Source organism: Chlorella variabilis (genome assembly GCF_000147415.1).
Source record: "Chlorella variabilis unplaced genomic scaffold CHLNCscaffold_2, whole genome shotgun sequence".
NCBI lineage: Eukaryota > Viridiplantae > Chlorophyta > Trebouxiophyceae > Chlorellales > Chlorellaceae > Chlorella > Chlorella variabilis.
Window position 1 is genome coordinate 1,145 of NW_005435086.1, and position 19,160 is coordinate 20,304.

The window sequence follows — 19,160 nt, forward strand, 5'->3', positions numbered from 1 at the left end:
TGTTTGCGTGCGGCGCCGAGGAGGCACTGCGTATGCTGGGCAGCGACGCCTCTAGGTAAGGGAGCAGCACCCAGAACAGCAGCTGCAGAAGTGCCACTGGCAACGGGCATTCCCTGCCTTCCCCAGGGCCTGCCTCCCGGCCTTGATGTTCCTCTGCCTTAGTTGCTTGACCTCTCCTTCCTGCCCTGCTTCCCCACCGCCTGGAGGCGTGCCTGCTGCCCAATGTGCGCTACTACAACGACCTCATCGTCACACACCAGGACCAGGGCTACATGAGCAGGTGGGAAGGTGTGGTTCTGCTGGAGCTTGCCACCTGGCTCGGTTCAGGCTTGCCCGCCGCCGCCACACAGGCTTTCACCACCCCGCTGTTGTTGATGCTGCTAGGCGCTGTCGCTACCGCTGCTGCTTCACTCAGTCATGCTCCACTTTCTGCGCCCTGCCAGGCACTATGAGCTGCGGCTGGAGCAGCGGGACATGTACTTTGTGCGCACAGACCCAGCGGACAGGTGTGTGCAGGGGCAAGGTGCTAATGGGGCGCAGCAGGGTCTGGCGCTCAGCTGGTGGTCGCCCACTCGCGCCGCCGCTGCCGACCTCGCTGCTGCAGGGAGCGCATTGAGATGAGCTTCAACCTGTCCATGTACCAACCACACCTGCAGGGTGGGGCTGCCTGCAGTGGCCTGCTGATGCTGCTGCGCTCCGCCTGTGCCCCGCATGCAGCGCGCCGCCCCAGCATCGTCTACTCTCTGCCATGCAGCCGGAGCCTGCCTTGTTGCCAGACGGCTTCTATGTCCCGCCTTTGCACCTTCGAACCCGCTGCCCCTGGCTGCCTTCCATGTGCCTGCCAGGCCGTCGCCCCATCTATCAGTCCATCTTTTTGGACGACACCCACCGCCAGCATTGGACGGTAGGCGCCATCGATAAGGCAAGTGGGCATCACACGGTGTTGTGGAGGGGCACAGGGGTGCTGGAGGCACCCCGGTGGCCCAAGCTGATAGCGCCGCAGCTGGTGCACCACGCGCTCTCGCCTGACGTGCTTGGGCAGTGGAGGGCCTTCTGCCCAAAAAACAGTCCTTCGCCCTCCTCCCCTGCAGGCCAAGGTGTTGAAGACACGCATGACGCGTCAGTTTGCCCACACCTGGCGCCACTTTGCTACCTGGGTGCCCTTCGTGAGTGCCTTCCCTTTTGAGGTCTTCGTAGCGTATCATGCTGCCTCCTCTGCCCGAATGCCCTGCCGAAGTTGAGTGCCTGCTCGCCTCCCCACTGGCCACCTCAACACGCACCTGCTGCTGCGGCCGCAGGTCCAATTCCTGCAGGGTCGGCACCACACCTGGTATGCGGGCGCCTACACGCTGTTCAACACTCATGAAATCGCCACAATGAGTGGTGCGCACGGAGGGGCGCAGGCGCCAGGCTCGCATGCTGACATGCTTCTCAATGGCTGTGCCCCGCCACATTGCTGCCGTGCATACACGTCACCCTGGCACCACCCTGCTCCATATCCCACCCAAACAGTGGCGGCCGCTCTGTTGACACTTGCCGGCCTCCCTGCTGTTGTTGCTGCTGCTGCCTCCTCCTATCAGGCCTGGCTGTGGCAGAGCGGCTGGGTGCTCCCTACCCCTTTGCACATGACAAGCTGGCGGCGCAGCAGGTGTGTAGGCCGCCTGCTTGCGGCGATGCGGCCGCGCTTGCTGCCAGGCGCAGACTTGCCTTTGTTGCGCATGGCCATCGGGGCTTGCATGCAGGCATAGCTGCTGACGTGTGCATCCTTGCTGCACCCGCCGCTGCACCTGCCTGCAGTTCAATACCTATATGCGCATTGTGCATGGACCGTTTGTGCGGCGCAGCACTGCTGCAGTAGTGCGAATGCAGCAACAACCCGTCAGTGGGACGGCACAGGGGGTGAACAACAGCAGCAGCTAGGTAAAGGTAAAGGTGGGGAAGAGCCTCCACAAGCTTCACTTCCCGGTTTTAACGTCTAGCTTTAGACCATTATTTGATCTGCCCGACGCGCCAAGTGCAGTACCCCCCACTAGTAGTGAATGGGTCCCGGGGAGGCCTGTGCCGAAGCCTTGGCGATTCTATTAGGCGTTCCCGAAGGAATTGGCTTGGATTGGCGCTGAGCCGGTCAGCTATGCCGCGTTTGTCCTCACAAAGTTTCGACATGGGAGGAATCGAACCTGTGCCCTCTCGGAGGGTTTAGACACTAGCTCCAGCGCCTTCAAAGAAGGCCTTTCTTAGCCGCGGCCTAACAGCAGCGGCCTAACAGCAGCGGCCTAGCAGCAGCAGAAAGGCCGATTAGCGCTGCTGGCGCGAGCCCCCACTTCCAACAGGAAGCCTGCCACATCACCTCAATGCCGGTTGCTGGCTGGCCAATTCTTCAATTTCATGTATTCATTCGTTTGCGTCAGGCCCCACCATCGGATCACTGCCATTGATACACCTTCCCACTGAGTGGAAGCAGGGCCCAGTTTGTTGTTGCTGCTGTCTTTTCCGCATGCTCGCCCCCTCGCCTCCTGAAGGCAAGCACATCATGTCAAATTCCCTCCCACCAGCAAGGTATACCATCCTCAGCTACCATACCTGCTATACCCGTTGGATAACCCATCGTTGGGCCTTTGGAGGGCCCTCACAGCGTGCACGCCGCTATCACCACGGCGAAAGCCCGCCGCCCCCGACGCCAGACCGTCTGGCAGCAGAGCGTTGCCTTGAGGACTCGTCGAGTTTCTGGTATCAAAGGGACTCGCCTGACACAGAAGATGCAACTGGGACTAGCCAGGCCGCGCTGCAGCTGGCGGCGGCGCCTCCACGCTGGCAGGCGCTGCCTTCCATTCAGCGCAGCCGCGCGCTGCACTCGCGTGCTGCCACCGTGTTCCTGCATGCCTCCTGAACTCCTTGCGGGCTCCAGGGCCCCGCTTGGTGTGCAATAGCGAGGGCACACGTGAATTCTCTCTGTGCAGTGTTGCCCTGCGCCGCTCGGCTGCCCTGCCAGCCATGTACACACGGGTAGGGATAGACAGCGGCCGCCTGCCGCGCACTCGCTGCGGCCGGCACCAGCCACCCCCGCTCAACCGCCGCTGCCGCCACCGTCGCTGGTGATGCAGGAGGAGGAGTTTTGGCTTGGCCGCCTGTCTGCCCTGTCCAAGCCCCAGAATCCCGTGTGCAGGTTTCTCTTAGCTGCTGCTGCTGCCATGGCGCCCGCCGCCGTTCTGCTGGGGGCGTGCCAACCAACCCTGCCCGCCCGCTCCTCAGAAGCGCCGCCGCCATGCAGGGATGGTGGCGCCACTGCCATCCTCGCCCACGTGCCAGCCAGACAGCAGCACTCGGCGTTGCAGCAAAAAACTGCGGACGCACTGGAGCAGCCGCAGCGACAGCAGACGTCCGCCGGCAGCGGGACAGTGACAGGTGCGCCGTCGTCTCCTGCGCTGCAGCCCGACAACCTGTTCCTGGCAGCACAAGTGGAAGCGCTGAAGCTGCAGGTGTCACAGCTGCGCCGCAGCAATGCGCAGCTGCAGCAGCAGCTGGCAGCAGCAGCAGTGGAGCAGGTAGCGCTGACAAAGCATGCGTCCCTGCAGCAGCTAGCCCAACTGCGTGCCAGCCTGCTGAGCGCCGAATCGACAGCAGCCGCTGAAGCGGCTGCCACGGTGCTGCAATCTGAGCTGGGGGTGCAGCTGCCCTCTGCAGCAGATGCAGTGCCGCTGGATTTGGTGCAACGTCTGCATGACAGTTTCCAGAGCCGGCTGGAGGCGTTGCAGCAACAGCACCAGGCAGCGCTGCGGCGGCTGCATCAAGCGCATGAGGCGGCTCTGGCACTGCAGGTGGGGCGCTGACCAGCTGGCTGTGCCATTGGGTGCCGCCGCATTGCCTGCACCTGCGCACAATGCTGCTGCTTTCCCTGATGACCGTACCGCTTCCCCCCTCGCTGTGCTGATGTGGATGGCAGGCGGAGCAGCATGAGCGGGTGGCAGCGGCGCTGTCAGATGCGCTGGAGGACCCGGCCCGTGAGGCGGAAGCGGCCCTGCTGCGTGACGACTGCCGCTACTTGAAGGTGCGGGCTCCTTCACCTGTCGCTGCGGGCTGTGCAGCGAGCTCTACCAGGCAGTGTACTATCCACAGTCCCTCAGTCTTGTACAGGGCCTGACTCACTCCCTCGCACTTGACGCCCTGCCTTGCACTTCGCTGGGCACTGGCGCCACCCGCGTGGCTGCAGGACAAGATTCAGCAGTTGGGCGCAGAGTACCAGCAGCGGGTGCAGGTGGCGGCGGCAGAGGCACGGCTGATCGCGCAGCGTCAGGCCGCGGCAGATCAGCGGCGGGCCCAGCAGGTTGCAGAAGCGGAGCTGGCAGCCGTGCGGAGGCACCTGGCCGAAGTACAGGCGGCGGCGGTGGCAGCGCAGGAGGCTGGGGAGCAGGCGGCGGCTCTGGAGCGGGCCCGGCATGCTGCGGAGCTGGCCAGGATGAGAGAGGAGCGTGCCGCCGAGATGCGAGGTACCAAAGTAAGAGCGGGTGCTGACCTCTCTCAGCAAGCGGCAGGCCGTACCATTGCAATTGAGGTTGGAGGCACACGCAGGAGTGGTGTCTCCAGCGCATTGGCCCGCCACCTGCGTCGGCTCAGGGCCGCCGGCAGCGCGCCCCGGCCGGCGCAGGGTCCACCCCTGCCATGTCCACCGCGCTGCAGGCAGAGCTGGCGGAGGCGCTGGCGGCGCAGCGGCACCGTGAAGGCGAGTACTTCGACCTGCTGGGAGAGCTGCGCGCTCTGCGGTCAGCCATGAGCTCAGCGGCATCCAGCCGGTCCGCCACGCGGCAGGGGATGGAGCACGAGGGGTTGCATGGGAGCGAGCAGGGGGCTGTGGCCGGGCAGCGCCATGAGGACCCCATGCAGCAGGCGGCAGCAGCAGCGATGGCAGGGCAGCACACTTGGCAACAAGCAGGCACGCAGCCGGGCCAGCTCATGGTGCCGCCGCCTGATGAAGAGCACGAGCAGACCCGGCGGGGTTTGCCTGCCGCCTGGGAACAGCCACGGCAGATGCCTGAAATGCTGCAGCACCTGAGAGCACGTGACGTGCTACAAAAGCCATTTGCACGAGACGCTGTCCAGTGACTTTTCATGTAGTTAACAAAGTTTTGTTTGCTGGGGCAGCAGCAGCAGATGAAACAGATTAAATGGTCGTGAGTGGCACAGCTCAAATACAGAAATCGGCGGCTTCCATATTGTTACAGACAGTTTGCAGCAGGCTGCCTGCCCGCGTCCGCGCCGTCAGCCGTGGCGCATGGTGGCGCGGATAGCGTCCACAACGCGCCGCGCGGTCGGCAGGTACAGAGGCTCAAAGATCAGCGGAAAGGGTGTGTCGTAGCCACACACGCGGGCGGGGGGCGCCTCAAGAGAATAGAAGCACCTGCACAACGGGGAGCACCCAGCAGTAAGGCTGCCGATTGCTCAGGGACACAACACCTCAGCAAGATGCTGTCCCCCACACGGCAGCCAAAGCGCGCCTGTCTGTGATGGTGGACACCACCTCGGCGCCAAACCCGCTGGTCACGGGCGCCTCGTGGCTCACCAGCAGCCTGCGCAGGCAGCCAGCCGCATGCAGGGTGTGGCCACTGCAGGTTTTGGATCATGACCCTGTACACCGTACAGAGGGCAGTGCTGCTGTCCATCCAGCATCCCAGCAGAGCGCGTTCCGCGCCGCCGCCGGCGACGGCTAGCCGCCCTCCTGTGCCAGCCCTATCAGCCTCTTCCACGGGAGCAGCGCACGCGCCACCCACCGCACCTGCCCGTCTTGTTCACCGACGCCTCCACCGCGTCTGCGTCCCAGGGCAGCAGCGTGCGCAGGTCGATCACCTCGCAGCTCACGCCATCCTTCTCCCCAACCTCCTTGGCCTGCGGGCGCAGGCGCGCAGCGCAGGCAGGCGCGGACACGTCTGTGGTGACAGCGTGTTCTCCCAGTAGCAGCGCTAGTCGGCACCTGCCCTAGTGCCACTAGCAGCAGCAGCAGCAGCGGCGGCGGCAACGATGGCGCCGGCAGCCGCGGCAGCACCCCTCCGCCCCGCCTGCGGCCTTGCCCCTGCTCACCGCAAGCTCCAGCACGCGCACTTGCTGGCCCCACCCCACCAGCGTGATGTCGCTGCCCTGCTGCGCCACCCGAGCCTTGCCCAGCGGGATTTCGTAGTCGCCCTCCGGCACACCCTCCACCGCTGCGCCAGGCAGGTAGGGAGGGGGCGGGGGTGGGGACAGCCCCCAGCAACAGCAAAGACAGGCAAGCAGAACGGGCCCCACAAAGATGCCAAGCGGCTCAGCAGCACCGCGCCCCGATGCTGCCGCTGGCCCTGCCCCCCCATCCGTGCAGTACAGCACTCACCTGTGCGATACAGCATCTTCGCTTCAAAGAAGATGGTGGGGTTGGGGTCGCGGATGGAGGCTAGCAGCAGGCCTGCAGGGCGTGGCGCGGCCAGCACACTCCTTTGGAGCTCAACAGCCAGGCTGTCGGATGTCGGCTGGGCAAGCAAGCACCGACCAGGGATGCAGCGCCACAGGCGGCTTTCGGGGCATCCGCCAGCCATGCACATCTGCCGCCGCGGTCACCAGCGCACCTTTGGCCTCTCGCGGGCCGCTAGGCATCACAACCTGCAGACGGAGAACAGCTTGGCACGGTGAGCAAAGCCCTTCCAGTGCCACCTTATTCGATGCTGCCGCTGTTCGCTGTTGCTGCTTGCTGCGGCCCGCAGGCAATGGCAGGCGCCTCCAAACCTTGATGCCAGGGATGTGTGTGAAGAAGGATTCTGGGGACTGGGAGTGGTAGTGGCCTCCGTGCCCCACCGCGCCTGCAGGGAGGACAATGGAAGGCGTGAGCAGGGCAGCATGCCCTTGCCAGCCGCCGACAGTTGACATCAGCAGGCATGTTGACAATCCGCGACGGCTGCCGTGCATGGGCGGGCATCAGCGGCTGCAGGCAACACAACAGCGCCATCCATGCGCGGGGGCCACCCCAGCCTCGCCGCTGCTGCGGCACCACAGCTCACCGTAGGGCGCTCGGATGGTGAGGCCGCCCACATCGTACGCCCCCCCGCTGCGGTACCGGTACTTGGCTGCCTCGCTGGTGATCTGCGAGCGGGGCGGGGCCAGTGGCGGCAGGAGCACACCACGGCCGGTCGCAGCATGGCGCAGCATGTGGATCGCAACAAGCTGCCGCCCAGCACTGGCCCGCCCCCGACCTGGGCGCCGTGCGGGCGGGGCATTGACGGCATGCTACCACTCTAGCCACCCCCTCCGGCAAACCCACCCTCACAGCTGCATGCCACGGCACGCCGGCTGCACGCCCAGCTGCATCCCTGCCGAGCTGCCAGCTCAGCCCAAGTACAGCCTGCTCCGGCCCCAGATCGAGCCTCGAGATTCAGCCCAGGGGCTGCCACCGCTCCCATCTGGCCAGAGGCACCCACCTGGTCAAAGGCCGGGAAGATGTAGTCGGCAAACTGGATCTCGGCAACGGGGCGGTAGCCCTCCGCCGCCGCTCCTATGGCAAAGCCAGCAATGCCCTGCGGGGAGCACAGGGGGCGCCACGCCGCCAGCGGTTGGTGGCTGGCGGCAGGAGGCGGGGGCAGCCGGCTGCAGCCGTTGCAGGAGACATGCGGCTGGTGGCAGCGCGGCGTCGAAACATATCTAGGCACAAGGCTGTAAACATGTCCTCGGCACATGGAAGGCAGCAGGCCAGGCACCCACCGACACAGCCAGGTGCCTTCCCAGTGTGCCTGCTGCACCGCACCTGCTCAGAGAGCGGTGTGTTGAACACTCGGTCCCGCCCGAATCGCTCCAGCAGCCCCCTGCTGCACATGAACACGCCCCCAAATGCCACGTCCTCACCAAAGCACAGCGTCCTGCATCGGTGCAGCACGTGGCCGTGAGGCCAGGTGGTGGAGTCGGAGGCGGCAGCCGTGGTGGGAGGCAGAACAGATGGGCCCTGGCTGCACGCGGCACAAGGCAGGCAGCGTGCCTCAGCATTGGCAACTCACTTTGGGTTTTCCGCCATGGCGATGTGTAGGGCACTGTTGATTGCATTGCACAGGTTCATCTTTGTGAGCTCCGGCTGTACCCCCACGGTCTGTGGAGCTGCCGCCGCGGCTGCCGCCGCGGCTGCTGAACTGCGTGTCGATTGGTGCAGCGCTGCCAGTGCGGTGCTACATATGCCCCGCAGCTGCTGCAGCAGGCTGGCCGATACATGCGGCGACAGGCTGCTGCGTGCAACCGCGGCGAGCGCCATGTGTGCAGCGAGCGGCTGGAGCGGGAGGCGGGTGGCCAGAACCGGGCCGCCGCCAGAGCAGGGCAACGGGCGTGCGACAGTGACCAAGGGACGCTCCTGCCTGGCTGGAGGCCCTGGGGAGGTCCGCAGACCCTGCTGATCACAAGCCAAGGAGTTGTGCAGTAAGTCAGCTAACGGGCTGCTGCTGCAGGGTGCCCCGCATAGTCTCCAAGTGCGTGGGGGTCCCTAAAACGCTTTCAAGGATTGCCTGGGCACGGAAGGACGCTGTGCCACACGCACTCGCCAGGTCACTTCACTTTCCACCGCCTCGGAAGGGCTGCAGAGCGGCCATTTTGGCCATCCTTGCATCGATCCTGCCGTTGCCCCACCAGCAGGGCATCGTGGTGGGCATGCAACGCCCAACAAGCCACGTTTCGTGTTCTCTTTGATCGCTTTGCCCCGTTTGCCCCCTCCATGACCCCTGGCGCCTAGCCACCGCGATGGAGTTTTATCCTGCCGAGCTCACCAGCCCACCAGTGCCCCTGGTGGCGCTGATTGGCAAGCCCGAGCTGCATATCTCGCTCGGAGACTACCTGCGCTCCCAAAATGTGCCACGCATCCACAGCATCGGCATTTCCGACGCGCACAGCGCGGCGGGCACCTTTGGTGAGTTGGCGGTGCCGCCGCCACAGCGCTGCCGCCCACCGTTGCCGGCTGCTCAGCTCAAGTAGCAATGTCCTTCACCTGCCCGGGGCAGGTGTCAGGAAGGCAGCACCCAGCGGCGCCACGCCCGGTATCCTCAAGGCGGGCTGGCTGCGCAAGCACCGCACCTCGCGCCCCGCCGTGGCGGCTATGATCGTCGACTGCGAGTCGGGTGGGTGGCGCTGGCGGCCCTTCCTTGCCCGTGCTCGTCTCCCGCATCCGCCTTGCGCCCATTGTTGGCGCCTAGCCCTGGTGCCTGCTGCTGGATCTGCCGTGCCATTGTTGCGTCCGCACGAAACTGACGCTTTGGGGAATACTAGACAACGTTAGACAATGTTGCTCAGCCCCGGCCCGCCCTGGTCTCTGCCTGCAGTGGTGGGCGACCCCTCGGCCTGGGCCTGGCTGGTGTCGCAGCTGGATGCAGTCAAGTCCGCGGTCAAGTGCGCGTGCGCCGCTGCCTGACTGCCCATTTGCTGCAGCTGCAGTGCTGCTGCAGTGCTGCCGCATCTCCTCCCGCCGCCTGCCGGGCCTGGGTGCTGGGTGCTTCTGTCACTGCGACCCTCCAGCAGCCAACCCCTGCCGCGCTTGGCGTCGCCTGGCACCATTCGTGCAGGAGCCGCAGCACTCGCATCGTGGTGATCATTGCACAGCAGGGGCCGGCGGCTGGCGTCGGCGGCGAGGTGCCCGAGGATCGCATCGCCATGATCTGCCGCCAGGCGGGCGTGGACCGCAGGTGGGCTGCGCAGGAGCAGACGGGTGGCTGTGTGGCTGGTGGTGCAGCTGCTGGTGCTTGCAGCATGCAGAGGGCGTCCCTGTGCGCACCAAGGCGCCTGGAACTCTGCACAGCTCACCCCAACCAACTGGCTTGCGCTGCCGCCTGCGTCCCCCTCCCGCCCACAGGTGTGTGCTGACCTTTGCGCCCTCCCAGGGCCTGCCCGCGCTGCAAGTAGTGGGCAAGGTGCTGCACGAGCAGGCGGTGCTGCACTACACCGCAGACGCGCAGGTGGGTGGTGCCGGGGCGCTTGGTTGGGCTTCCGCTGCCTCGCCCCTGCTGACGGGGCCGCGAGAGCAGACCGGCGGGCTTTGCCGCAGCCTCTACACTGAGGCGGACATCCTGCAGCGCTGCATCCTGTGGCCCGCTCACTCCATTGTTTGCCGGCCTGCTTGCAGCGGCGGCTGGCAGCCCACGCCCACCGCAACGTGCCTTCTACCGACCTCAACCTGCGCACAGCCTTCAAGGCATGCTCCACCTCTGCTCGCGTCTTCCTGCTGCCACCTGCTACGAGCCTGCTGATTCCCGCCACCGCCGCCGTCGCGCGAGCCCCATCCTCGCCCACTGCGCAGTGCATGCTTTGCCTCTGCCTGATGCCGCTTTCTGGCCTGCATTTGCGCCTTTTTTCTCTGTCCTCCTTGCAGCTGAGCACCCTGGCAGAATTTCGTGGCGACTGGGCGGGTGCCGTACGGCTGTACCGCGAGGCGTATGGCTATGTACCGCAGGTACTGCGGCTGATCCAGCCGTTCGGCTGGCTCGTTTCATCAGCGCTTGGTGGTTTCCCCAGCTGCTGCAGCTGGCTTGCCGACCCTGCCGCCATTGCCCGCCGTGGCCTGTCCTCCCCGCAGGTGCTGGCTGGCAGCATGGGGCAGCCGCAGCGGTTTGCTGAGGTGCGCACAGTGGCCGAGTATGTGCATGTCAAGGTGAGATGCACCTGGTGCCGCGTTATTATGGGCCACTGCCGCCGCGTCTGGCTTGCCGTCTCTGCTCTGGCCGTCATGTCTGCCCCTGGAGCTGCCGCAGCCGTTTGCCTCCTGCTCTCCTCTGTCTGACAACACATTGCTGCTTCTGGTGGCACTGCGGCCCCTTGTGTGTTGAGTGTGTTCTGTTGCTGCCTACCGCTCTACATCAGCGTCTGCACCAGCTGGCAACTGCCAAACCTGCCGCTGTGGGCTTGCCTGGCGTGCAGGTGGCGTCACTGCTGCTGCTGGCGCTGAAGCAGGCGGCTGAGGCTGTGTCCCAGTTTGATGCGCACCTGCGCCTGTTCAGGTGCGGTGCGCCTGGGCTGGTGGTTGGATGGGATGGTGGTCGTGATACGTGACTTGTCCCTGTGCGCTGCATGGGACGTCCCTGCTGGCGGTGTGAGCAGCAAGCAGCGGAACGCCCACCTGGCACCAGACAGCTGCTATCTCTCTGAACTGCCGGGCTTGGTATTCTGCAGGCGCGTGCCATTTGAAGCACCGCCCGGGCTGCTGGCCAGCCACCACGCCTGGCTGTGCAGGTGTGTGGCTTCCTGCTGTGCTCGATGCCAAGCGGGCTGCTTCTGGGCATGGGCACAGCAGGGCGGGTGGGAGAGCGTGCCATGGCAGCCAGCTGGAAGGTGCCGCCACATTCTGTCAAATGCTGCTGTCCGACTCGCCCCTTGCAGGCAGTACACTGTGATGGCTGAGCTGTTGCTGTCCAGCGACACTGACATGGCGGCGCTCAAGGTGCCTGCCCTGCATGGCACAGCATAGTGCCTGCTTCTTTCTTGTCGCACGGCGGCGTGCAGCCCTGCCGCGTGCTTGCTGTACCACCTCTCGCACGCTTCCCTCCTAGCCGGTCTCACGCACCCCTGCCCTGCCCTGCCCTGCCCCCCCTGCCGCAGCGAGAGCACCAGCCCGGTCACCTCTATCTGGCGGCAGCTCAGGCTGCCATTGAGAGGCGCAAGGTGGCAGGCTTCATTTCTGGCATGCACGCCGGCAGGGCGCCTACGCTTCCGGGCAGGGTGAGCAGGGCGGCGGCCTGTACCAGCCCTCCTGCATGCGCCCGTAGCCGTGACGATGACCCTGCTGCCGCTGCCTGTGCTGCTTCCCGTGTGATACTGCCTGGTGCTGCATGCAGGTGGAGCCGGGTCTGTTTGTGGGGCAGGTTGTGCTGCTGGCAGCCGACCCCGCCGCAGCTGCAGTGGCAGCCGGCAGTGCGGTGGTGGCGGCTGCGCTGGCCGGCATTCCCGTGTCAGGCGCTGCAGCTGCGGCTGGCGCCACCAAGCGCCTGAGTGAGGATCAGTTTGAAGTGCACTTGGAGGTGGGGTGCTGTGCCCTGCGGCAGTCGCGCTGCCGCCATGAGCCACGTGACCTGCCTGCACCTTCCATGCGGCCGGGCCAATGCTCCGCCAGCTGCAGCCGCCAGCCGCGCATGTCTTCCTGCGGCCACCAGCTCCACTCGTGGCACTCTGCTGCTGCTGCTGGTGCCTGCTGCAGGCTGAGGAGGGCAAGGTGCAGCACAGCCGAGCCACGGTCGACCTGCTGCGCACCGCGCAGGAGTCCCTGCAAAGCTCGGGTGCGCCGGCTGCCGGCGCCGGCGCCGCCGCCGCTGGATGGCAACGCCATTGCTTGCCTGCTGTCAGCACTGGATCCATTTTAATTCTTGCCATAACCGCGGCCGTTGCACCCTGCAGGCCGCCGGACCGGCAAAACGCTGCAGCATGCGATGCAGCTGCTGGGGCACGAGCTTCTGGAGGCTGGGGATACGGCGGCTGCGGAGCGCCTGCTCGCGGAAGTGGCGGGTGCGCACCTGTGGCTGCCACCGCTGGAGTGGCTGCCGTTGCCCCTGGCGCCGCGGGGCCCAGGGCCGGCTGTGTGCTTCCCCCTGCCGCTGCATGCCCACACAGCGTTTCCCCTGCTGCACCTGCTGCCCACCACGACCTGCCGCTCCCTCCTGCCTGAAGGCTTCTACCGGCGTGAGCGCTGGGAGGGGCCCCTGGCCTCCACCCTGCTGCTGCTGCGCGAGTGCCGCCAGCACGAGCACAACCTGCAGGCGAGGCTCGGGAGGGGCTCGCCGCTACTATGGCCTCTACCGCCTCGCTGTGCTGCTCGCGCTTCCCGCCACGCTGCTCTCTCATCCACCCCGTTCCCCTCAACTGTCTGCATGCCGTTGCTCCCTGACTGCAGGCCCACACCGAGCTGTCGCTGGAGCTGGCAGCCCTGCAGGACAGCAGCCTGGATGGCGAGCAGCGCTGCGCCATGGCCACCGCCGCCGTGTCGGTGCTTGCGCTGGGGGAGGCGGCGGGCGAGGAGCAGCCGCAGGCGGGTGGCGCCGCACAGTACAGCGTGGCCGGCGCCGACTCGGGCTGGCTCACCGTGCTGCCAATCTGTGCCGGGTTCTTCGACCCGGCTCGCGCCCCCGCAGCCGCAGCGGCAGCAGCGCCCGCGGCCCGCAGCAGCGTGCGCTTCGCGGCGGCAGTGTGGAACAACGCCCCCATCGACCTGCCGCTGGTGACAGCAGAGGTGCAGCTTCGCGACGGTACCGGCGCCTTCACTGCCGTGCTGCTGCCGGAGCCGTCTGGCAGCGGCAGAGGCGGCCCCGCATCCGCGGCAGCGGGGCTGGTGCTGCCGGCTGGGGGCTGCCTGCGACTAGGTGTTGCCGTTCCGGTGCGCTGCTCGGGCCAGCTCCAAGCTACGGCGCTGGTGTTGCAGTTTGGGGCAGGCAGCAGCATTGCTTTCCAGCTGCGGGCGCTGATGCCAGCGGCGGCGGGCCAGCAGCATGCAGCCAGCACGCCGGCAGCAATGCAGGCAGGCGCCGTGGGGTGGCTACGCGGTGGCTGGGCCAGCAGCCGGCCACCGTTCAGCGCAGCTGCCGGGTGGGTGCCTCCACATCTTCCCCGCTGGTGGTGCTCCTGCCCTGCGCCCGGTCTGTCTGCCTGGCCATTGATCGACCTGCGCGCTCAGCTGGAGAATCCCATGCACCTGCCCAGCCTCTGCTTCGGTGTTTGCGCGGGTGGGTGCAGTGAATCAGCGCGGGTCCAGCAAGCACGCGCCCACCTTGCCTTCCCTGCCTGCCGTGTCCCCTGCCCTGCAGGTTCCTGGCGGGTAGCTGCGCCGTGGAGGTGCCGCCCCAGCACGCACCCCCGCTGCTGCTCCTCCAGGCCCCAGACATCTTGCTGCAGGGCGAGCAGGCGGCGGTGACAGTGGCGGTGGCAGCGGCGGCGGCGGACGCCATTCACGGCGCCACGCTGCGTGCCACGGCTGTGCACGCGGACAGCCAGCAGCAGCTGGGCCTGGTGACGGTGGGCGCGGCAGCGCCGGCGCAGCCCTCGGCGGAAGGAGGGGGGGCATCGGAGCTGGGTGGCCGCCTGGTGCAGCACCTGGGGCAGGTGGCGGCGGGGGAGCAGCGGCAGGTGGTACTGCTTCTGGATGTGCGGTACCGTGGCACAGTGCACCTCAACGTGGAGCTGCTGGTGAGGCGGGCGCGGTGCCTGCTGCGCTGTGTGCGACAGGCTGCCTCAGCGCAGCTGTCACGTGCGGGCGCTTGTGTTGCCCACCTGCCTGATCCTGGTGTGATGCCCACGTCAGCACGCCCTGCAGTGCTCCCTTCTGCTCTGATCCCTTTCCGACCACATGGCTGCGCTGCAGTACACGGCAGCCTGCTCCGGCGGCAGCGGCGCCTCTGAGGCGGGCCGCTGCTCCGCGTCGCTGGCGGTGCAGGCGCAGCCGCCCTGGAAGCTGGGCCTGCAGCTGCTGGGACCGCCCGCCACCCACACGCTGCTGGCGGCCCTGCAGCCGGCAGCTGGCGGCGGCTCCGGCACCAGCGGCAGCGAGGGCGGCGCGGGGGTCATGCCTCTGGAGCAGCAGCAGCGGCGGCTGCAGGGCCTGTCTGTGCAAGACACGCCGGCTCCTCCCAGCGCCGCTACCGAGGCTGCCATGGGCGAGGGAGCCAGGGACCTGTCGGTGCTGCTGCTCCGCAGCCTGCCACCGCGGCTGGTGCTGCCGGCGAGGCAGCGGTGCGGCGCGCTGGTGCAGCTGCAGAGCATGGCTGCCTGCCAGCTGGACATCCTGGCTGTGGAGGTGGAGGCGGCAGAAGGCGTGGTGGTGGTGCCCGCAGCGGCACCAGCGGTGCCAGCACGCGGCGGCGGCGGCGGCGGCGTGGATGCACCAGCCGACACCCTCGGGCGCTCGGACATCTTTGCCACGGCATTCACCATATCTAGCAGCAGCAGCGGCGCCGCCGCAGAGCTGCCCTCGCTTGGCTTCCTGCGCCTGCGCTGGCGGCGGCACCAACGCCGCCCGCCCCTGCTGGCAGCGGCGGCGCGGGGCACCAGTCAGCTGAGCGCGGCCGCAGCCCAGGCGGCCGCTGCTGAGGTGCTGCCTGGTAGCGGGGTCGACGGCGCCGGAAGCCCGCGCGCGCAGGCAGCGGCTGCCGCAGTAGCTGCGCCTGCCTGCGAGGTGCTGGTGCCGCTGCCGGCGGTCTGCTTCCTGCCTCCGCTGCTGACAGCGGAGATGCGCTTCCCGCCTGCCGCCACCGCCGGCAGCCCCACCGAGCTGCTCCTGCAGCTGCGCAACGGCGGCAGCACCTGCCAGGAGGTGGCTGTGACAGTGGGGGACCCACACGGCTTCCTGCTTGCTGGTGAGTGTCTGGACTGGCATGTGGGGTGGCCAGCTGGAGGTCATATGACCTGTTGCTGCTGCTGCTGCCACCGAAGTCAGGGCGTGATGCGAGGCCCAGGAAGGGTGGGTGACCCTGTGTTTTTGCAAACGCTGGGAGGCTGCCCTGGTGCCCCATATTTGTCATTGCAGGGCCCAAGGCGACGCGGGTGCAAGTGCTGCCGCACAGCACAGCTGCCGTCAGCTGGCAGGCAGTGCCATACCACACAGGCAAGCGGTGCACCTTGGGCGCAGCGGGTGCTCAGTGACAGATTGCCCCGGTTGTTTAACAATGTCCTTCCTTCTTGTGATTACTACTGACTGCTCGGCGTGTTCTTTGCGTGCAGGGCTGCTGCGCCTGCCAGAAATTGTGGCCACCGCAGTGCAATACAGCAAGGCTGTGGAGGTGACCCGCGGCTGTAGCGCCTTTGTGGAGCGGCCGCCGGAACTGCAGCAACAGCCTGACGAGCAACAGCAGCTCGGCCAACTCAGTCCTGGCGGAGCGGCGGCAGCAACTGCGCCAGCAATACCTCTTGAGCCCGGCATCATTTAAGTGCTGCTTGACCCGGTTGTAAGAACCGTTGCGGCTTCAGGCAGGCTAATGGCATGGCCAAGGGTGCAGGCTCTGTTGTATAGGACGGCAGGCTTGTAAATGGCTGACACCAGGTCTGGGAGACGTCTGCTATGTGACAAAAATTGCCTTGATGTCTGACGCCAGACACGGCAGGTGCGCCTCTGCCGTGCTTAGCGGCAATATTGGCTCCAGTGTTACATGCTTGCAGAGCAGGCCAGCCAAACGCGCCAGCCAGGCCAGGCGCACGCTGCCGGCCACGCACTTGCAGCCGCCCGCCGCCTCGGCATCCCGGCCGCAGCTGCGTCACCGCAGCTGGGTGGGTGAGGAGACGAGGCCGGACGCGTCCAGGCCGATCTTGGAGATGTCGCCCACGGGGCTCAGCTGGCCCTCGCACTCGGGCTGGAAGCGGGCCTTGGTGTAGGGGTCCTCCACAAACTGCGCACGCGGGGGCGGGGGGGAGGTACAGGCGGTACGGATGGGACGGCAGCCCAGCACATGCACACAATCAATCGCGCCAGCGCAGAGGCTCGCACCACCCACAGCCGGACCCTCCAGCACAGCCCTTCTCCAGCAGGACCCTCCGCAGACGGCTGCACCCGGCCGCCCGCCTGCCACGCACCTTGTTTCCGCGGTAGATGGGAGTGAAGGTGAGGGAGCAGATGTCGAAGGGGTTGCGCGGGTCGTAGTTGAGCGCCTCAGCGTCGGTGGGGCTCTTCTCGCACGCCGCCAGCACCTGCCGCGCCTGCGCCGCCATCTGCGCTCGCGGGGGGATGGAGGGCAGGATGGAGAGGGAGGGGAGGGGAGGGGAAGGCGCCAAGCGGGGCTGCAGGCGGGGCGGCCACTCCCTGCCTGCGCCCACTCGATGCCTGCTGCCCTCTGCACCGCACACCGCCCCCCAGCCCCCCCAGCCCCCGCACCTTCTCGTCAGGCTGCAGCTCCAGCAGTCGGCGGCAGAAGGTGGCGCAGGTGTTGAGCTGCTTGAGCTTGAAGAAGATGGACATGGCGGAGCGCAGGCTGAGCGCCAGGTGCACGCGCTGCAGGTTGCAGTGCGTGAAGTAGGCGGCCAGCTCCGCGGTGCGACCCGGGTCGTCCCGGATCTCCCGCCGCTTCAGCTCGATGCGCAGCGCGATGTTGTAGTCCCTGCGGGGGGGCGGGGGGCACGGGGGTGGGTGGTGGTGGGCGGGCGGGCGGGCGTGGGTGGGGCACGCACGGCGCATGCAGGGCCCCTGGCGTCGCACCAACATGCAGCCACACTCAGCCATGCCCACACCAGCACAGATACCACCACTGCAGAACAGCCCCACCCCCACCCCCCCTCACCGCGCGATGGTCACCAGCTCCTTCTACTCGTCCGCCTCCTTGCGGCTGCCCACCACCAGCAGCGGGATGACGTGCAGGATGGCGTTGAACAGGCGCAGAGCCTCGCTGCAGGGGGTGGTGGTGGTGGGTGGGTGCGGCGGGTGGGGGGCAGGCGCAGGACCAGGCGGTGGGCAGGCCAGCCACGGGCGGCAGCCGGGTGCGGGGCAAGCACGGCGGCGGGGCAGGGCCGCGGCTGGTGGCACTACAACCCAGCACAAGCTGCTCCCCATCCAGCAGCGCACCGCTGGCCACACACCCTACACAACACTGCCACGCCGGCGCCTCACCCCTCCCAACACCCACCAACACCACTCCACCACCAACACCCCACCAGCAGCCACACCAGGCGCACCACCACCAGTACCGCCGCCAGTACCGCCCTCACCTGAACTTGCCCTCCGTCACCGTGCGGTACGCCTTCTTCAGCTGCTCCTCCAGCTGCCCCAGGCTGTACACCAGCGCAGGCGCCGTTGGCTCCTGCTTGGCCGCATCCGAGCTCCAGCTGCGGTCCAGGGCGGTGACCAGGGAGGGCAGGCCGGGGAGGCCGGGCAGCACGCCCTGCGGCCAGGGGGGGAGGTATGGGGTGGTGTGTTTGGGGTGTGGCAGCAGCGGCGTGAGCTGGTTGGTTCGTGAGCTAGGCGGGACGCAGCGGCGACCCGGCTGCCGCCGTGGCAGCCGCGCCGGTGTCGTGCCGCACGTGCGGCAGCGCCTGCCAGGGCCCCCAGAACCACCCATCACACACGCACACACACTCGCACACAACCACACCCAGCCACACCCACCTGCGACCCCTGGTACACCTCCAGGAAGTACGGCTTGAGCGGCTCAAAGTTGACGATGCCCGCTTGCCTGCGGGGCGGGGCCAGAGCAGGATGGAGCGGAGGCGGAGCAGGAGGGGGCAGGGCAGGGCAGGGGGTAAGGAGGGTGCCGGGGGAGGCAGGGACGGCGAGGGAGGAAAGGCACAGGCCATTGGGGCGAGCCGCGTGGGCTGCTGCGCCTGCACGAGCGCCGAGCCGGCAATCCAGCAGCGGCGGCGGCAGCGGCGGCGGCGGCGGCCACGCACCGCGTCAGCAGGCGCATGGCGGTGTCAAAGGCGCCCGCCGCCGCCTGCTCCGCCGCCAGGCTGCACTTGGTCTGCCAGCGGTTGACGGCGGAGACGCCGGGGGTGGGCGCCACAAACTGGGCGGCCTCGCCGGCAGCGGCGCTGCTGGCCACCTCAGCCGCCACGTCAGCGGGGATCTCCAGGTCCTGAGGGGGGGCAGGGCAGGGGTAGGGAGGCCAGGATGAGCAGGGCTGGGGAGCAGGGCTGGGCGCATGGGGGGGGAGAGGCGGTGTGTGTGCCGCAGCAGGCGCGCCGGCTGGCCCGGCAGCATGCAGGCGATCTCAAACATGGCGCTGCCCCAGCCCAGGCACTGCCATGTGCAGCTGCGCACCTCCATCTCCCACCCTCCCTCGCCGCCCTCCTCGCCGCCCTCCATGTCAGCAAAGCCCTCCTCGCCCTCTGCAGCCAACACGCACACGTCACTTCCAGGCAGCGGCACCAACTCCCCGCTGCTGCACACAACAGCACGCCGCGGCAGCCCCAGAGGCACCGCCGCCCCTGTCGACTGCCGCCATCCTCGCCCCCGCGCACCCAGCCAGGCTCCCAGCAGCCCCCAGCAGCAGGCGCCCCCGCAGGCGCGCTCACCCTCGCCCTCGCCTCCGCCACCGATGCCTCCCAGATCCTCCTCGCCCCACCCAGCCCCCACATCACCCAGGTCAAGCTCCTCCATGGCGGCGGCGGCGGCGGCGGCGGCCGCGCCGGGGGCGCCCTTGGCGCGTTCCGAGTCTGCGTGAGGGGGGGGGGGGGGGGGGGGGGGGGGGGGGGGGGGGGTTGGGGGGGGGGGGGGGGGGGGGGGGGGG

General features: G+C 67.6%; 4 protein-coding genes across 4 annotated transcripts in view; 2 read left to right on the forward strand and 2 right to left on the reverse strand.

Annotated features, from left to right (window-relative positions):
• CHLNCDRAFT_49756 (hypothetical protein) overlaps positions 1-5,097 on the forward strand; it is a gene marked incomplete at both ends in the record, with an annotated part of 5,924 nt that extends 827 nt beyond the window's left edge. The window contains 12 exons of the mRNA XM_005850995.1: positions 207-280; positions 444-506; positions 605-657; positions 846-1,006; positions 1,092-1,166; positions 1,299-1,383; positions 1,581-1,648; positions 1,798-1,878; positions 3,102-3,815; positions 3,941-4,045; positions 4,208-4,492; positions 4,675-5,097. Of these exons, the coding sequence (XP_005851057.1) occupies positions 207-280; positions 444-506; positions 605-657; positions 846-1,006; positions 1,092-1,166; positions 1,299-1,383; positions 1,581-1,648; positions 1,798-1,878; positions 3,102-3,815; positions 3,941-4,045; positions 4,208-4,492; positions 4,675-5,097 (2,187 nt within the window). The remainder of the gene's footprint in view (positions 1-206; positions 281-443; positions 507-604; positions 658-845; positions 1,007-1,091; positions 1,167-1,298; positions 1,384-1,580; positions 1,649-1,797; positions 1,879-3,101; positions 3,816-3,940; positions 4,046-4,207; positions 4,493-4,674) is intronic.
• A 156-nt stretch (positions 5,098-5,253) lies between these two features.
• Positions 5,254-8,062, reverse strand: CHLNCDRAFT_48446 (hypothetical protein; the record flags this gene model as incomplete). Its single annotated transcript, XM_005851290.1, has 11 exons — positions 5,254-5,392; positions 5,472-5,561; positions 5,768-5,877; positions 6,070-6,191; positions 6,356-6,427; positions 6,588-6,621; positions 6,745-6,818; positions 7,017-7,098; positions 7,434-7,529; positions 7,757-7,868; positions 8,004-8,062. 11 exons carry the CDS (start codon positions 8,060-8,062, stop codon positions 5,254-5,256), a joined length of 990 nt encoding a protein of 329 aa, XP_005851352.1.
• Positions 8,063-8,730: 668 nt separating this feature from the next.
• CHLNCDRAFT_137536 (hypothetical protein) lies at positions 8,731-15,878 on the forward strand (the record flags this gene model as incomplete). The annotated part of the gene is made up of 18 exons (XM_005850996.1): positions 8,731-8,896; positions 8,988-9,104; positions 9,306-9,372; positions 9,546-9,665; positions 9,833-9,935; positions 10,103-10,243; positions 10,349-10,429; positions 10,553-10,627; positions 10,894-10,973; positions 11,353-11,413; positions 11,572-11,634; positions 11,808-11,990; positions 12,167-12,245; positions 12,364-12,542; positions 12,857-13,545; positions 13,764-14,142; positions 14,318-15,308; positions 15,673-15,878. 18 exons carry the CDS (start codon positions 8,731-8,733, stop codon positions 15,876-15,878), a joined length of 3,780 nt encoding a protein of 1,259 aa, XP_005851058.1.
• A 324-nt stretch (positions 15,879-16,202) lies between these two features.
• Positions 16,203-19,160, reverse strand: part of CHLNCDRAFT_137537 (hypothetical protein) — a gene marked incomplete at both ends in the record, with an annotated part of 7,483 nt that continues 4,525 nt past the window's right edge. Inside the window, 9 exons of the mRNA XM_005851291.1 lie at positions 16,203-16,334; positions 16,519-16,653; positions 16,817-17,039; positions 17,247-17,324; positions 17,644-17,816; positions 18,041-18,107; positions 18,322-18,506; positions 18,692-18,759; positions 18,946-19,086. Of these exons, the coding sequence (XP_005851353.1) occupies positions 16,203-16,334; positions 16,519-16,653; positions 16,817-17,039; positions 17,247-17,324; positions 17,644-17,816; positions 18,041-18,107; positions 18,322-18,506; positions 18,692-18,759; positions 18,946-19,086 (1,202 nt within the window). The remainder of the gene's footprint in view (positions 16,335-16,518; positions 16,654-16,816; positions 17,040-17,246; positions 17,325-17,643; positions 17,817-18,040; positions 18,108-18,321; positions 18,507-18,691; positions 18,760-18,945; positions 19,087-19,160) is intronic.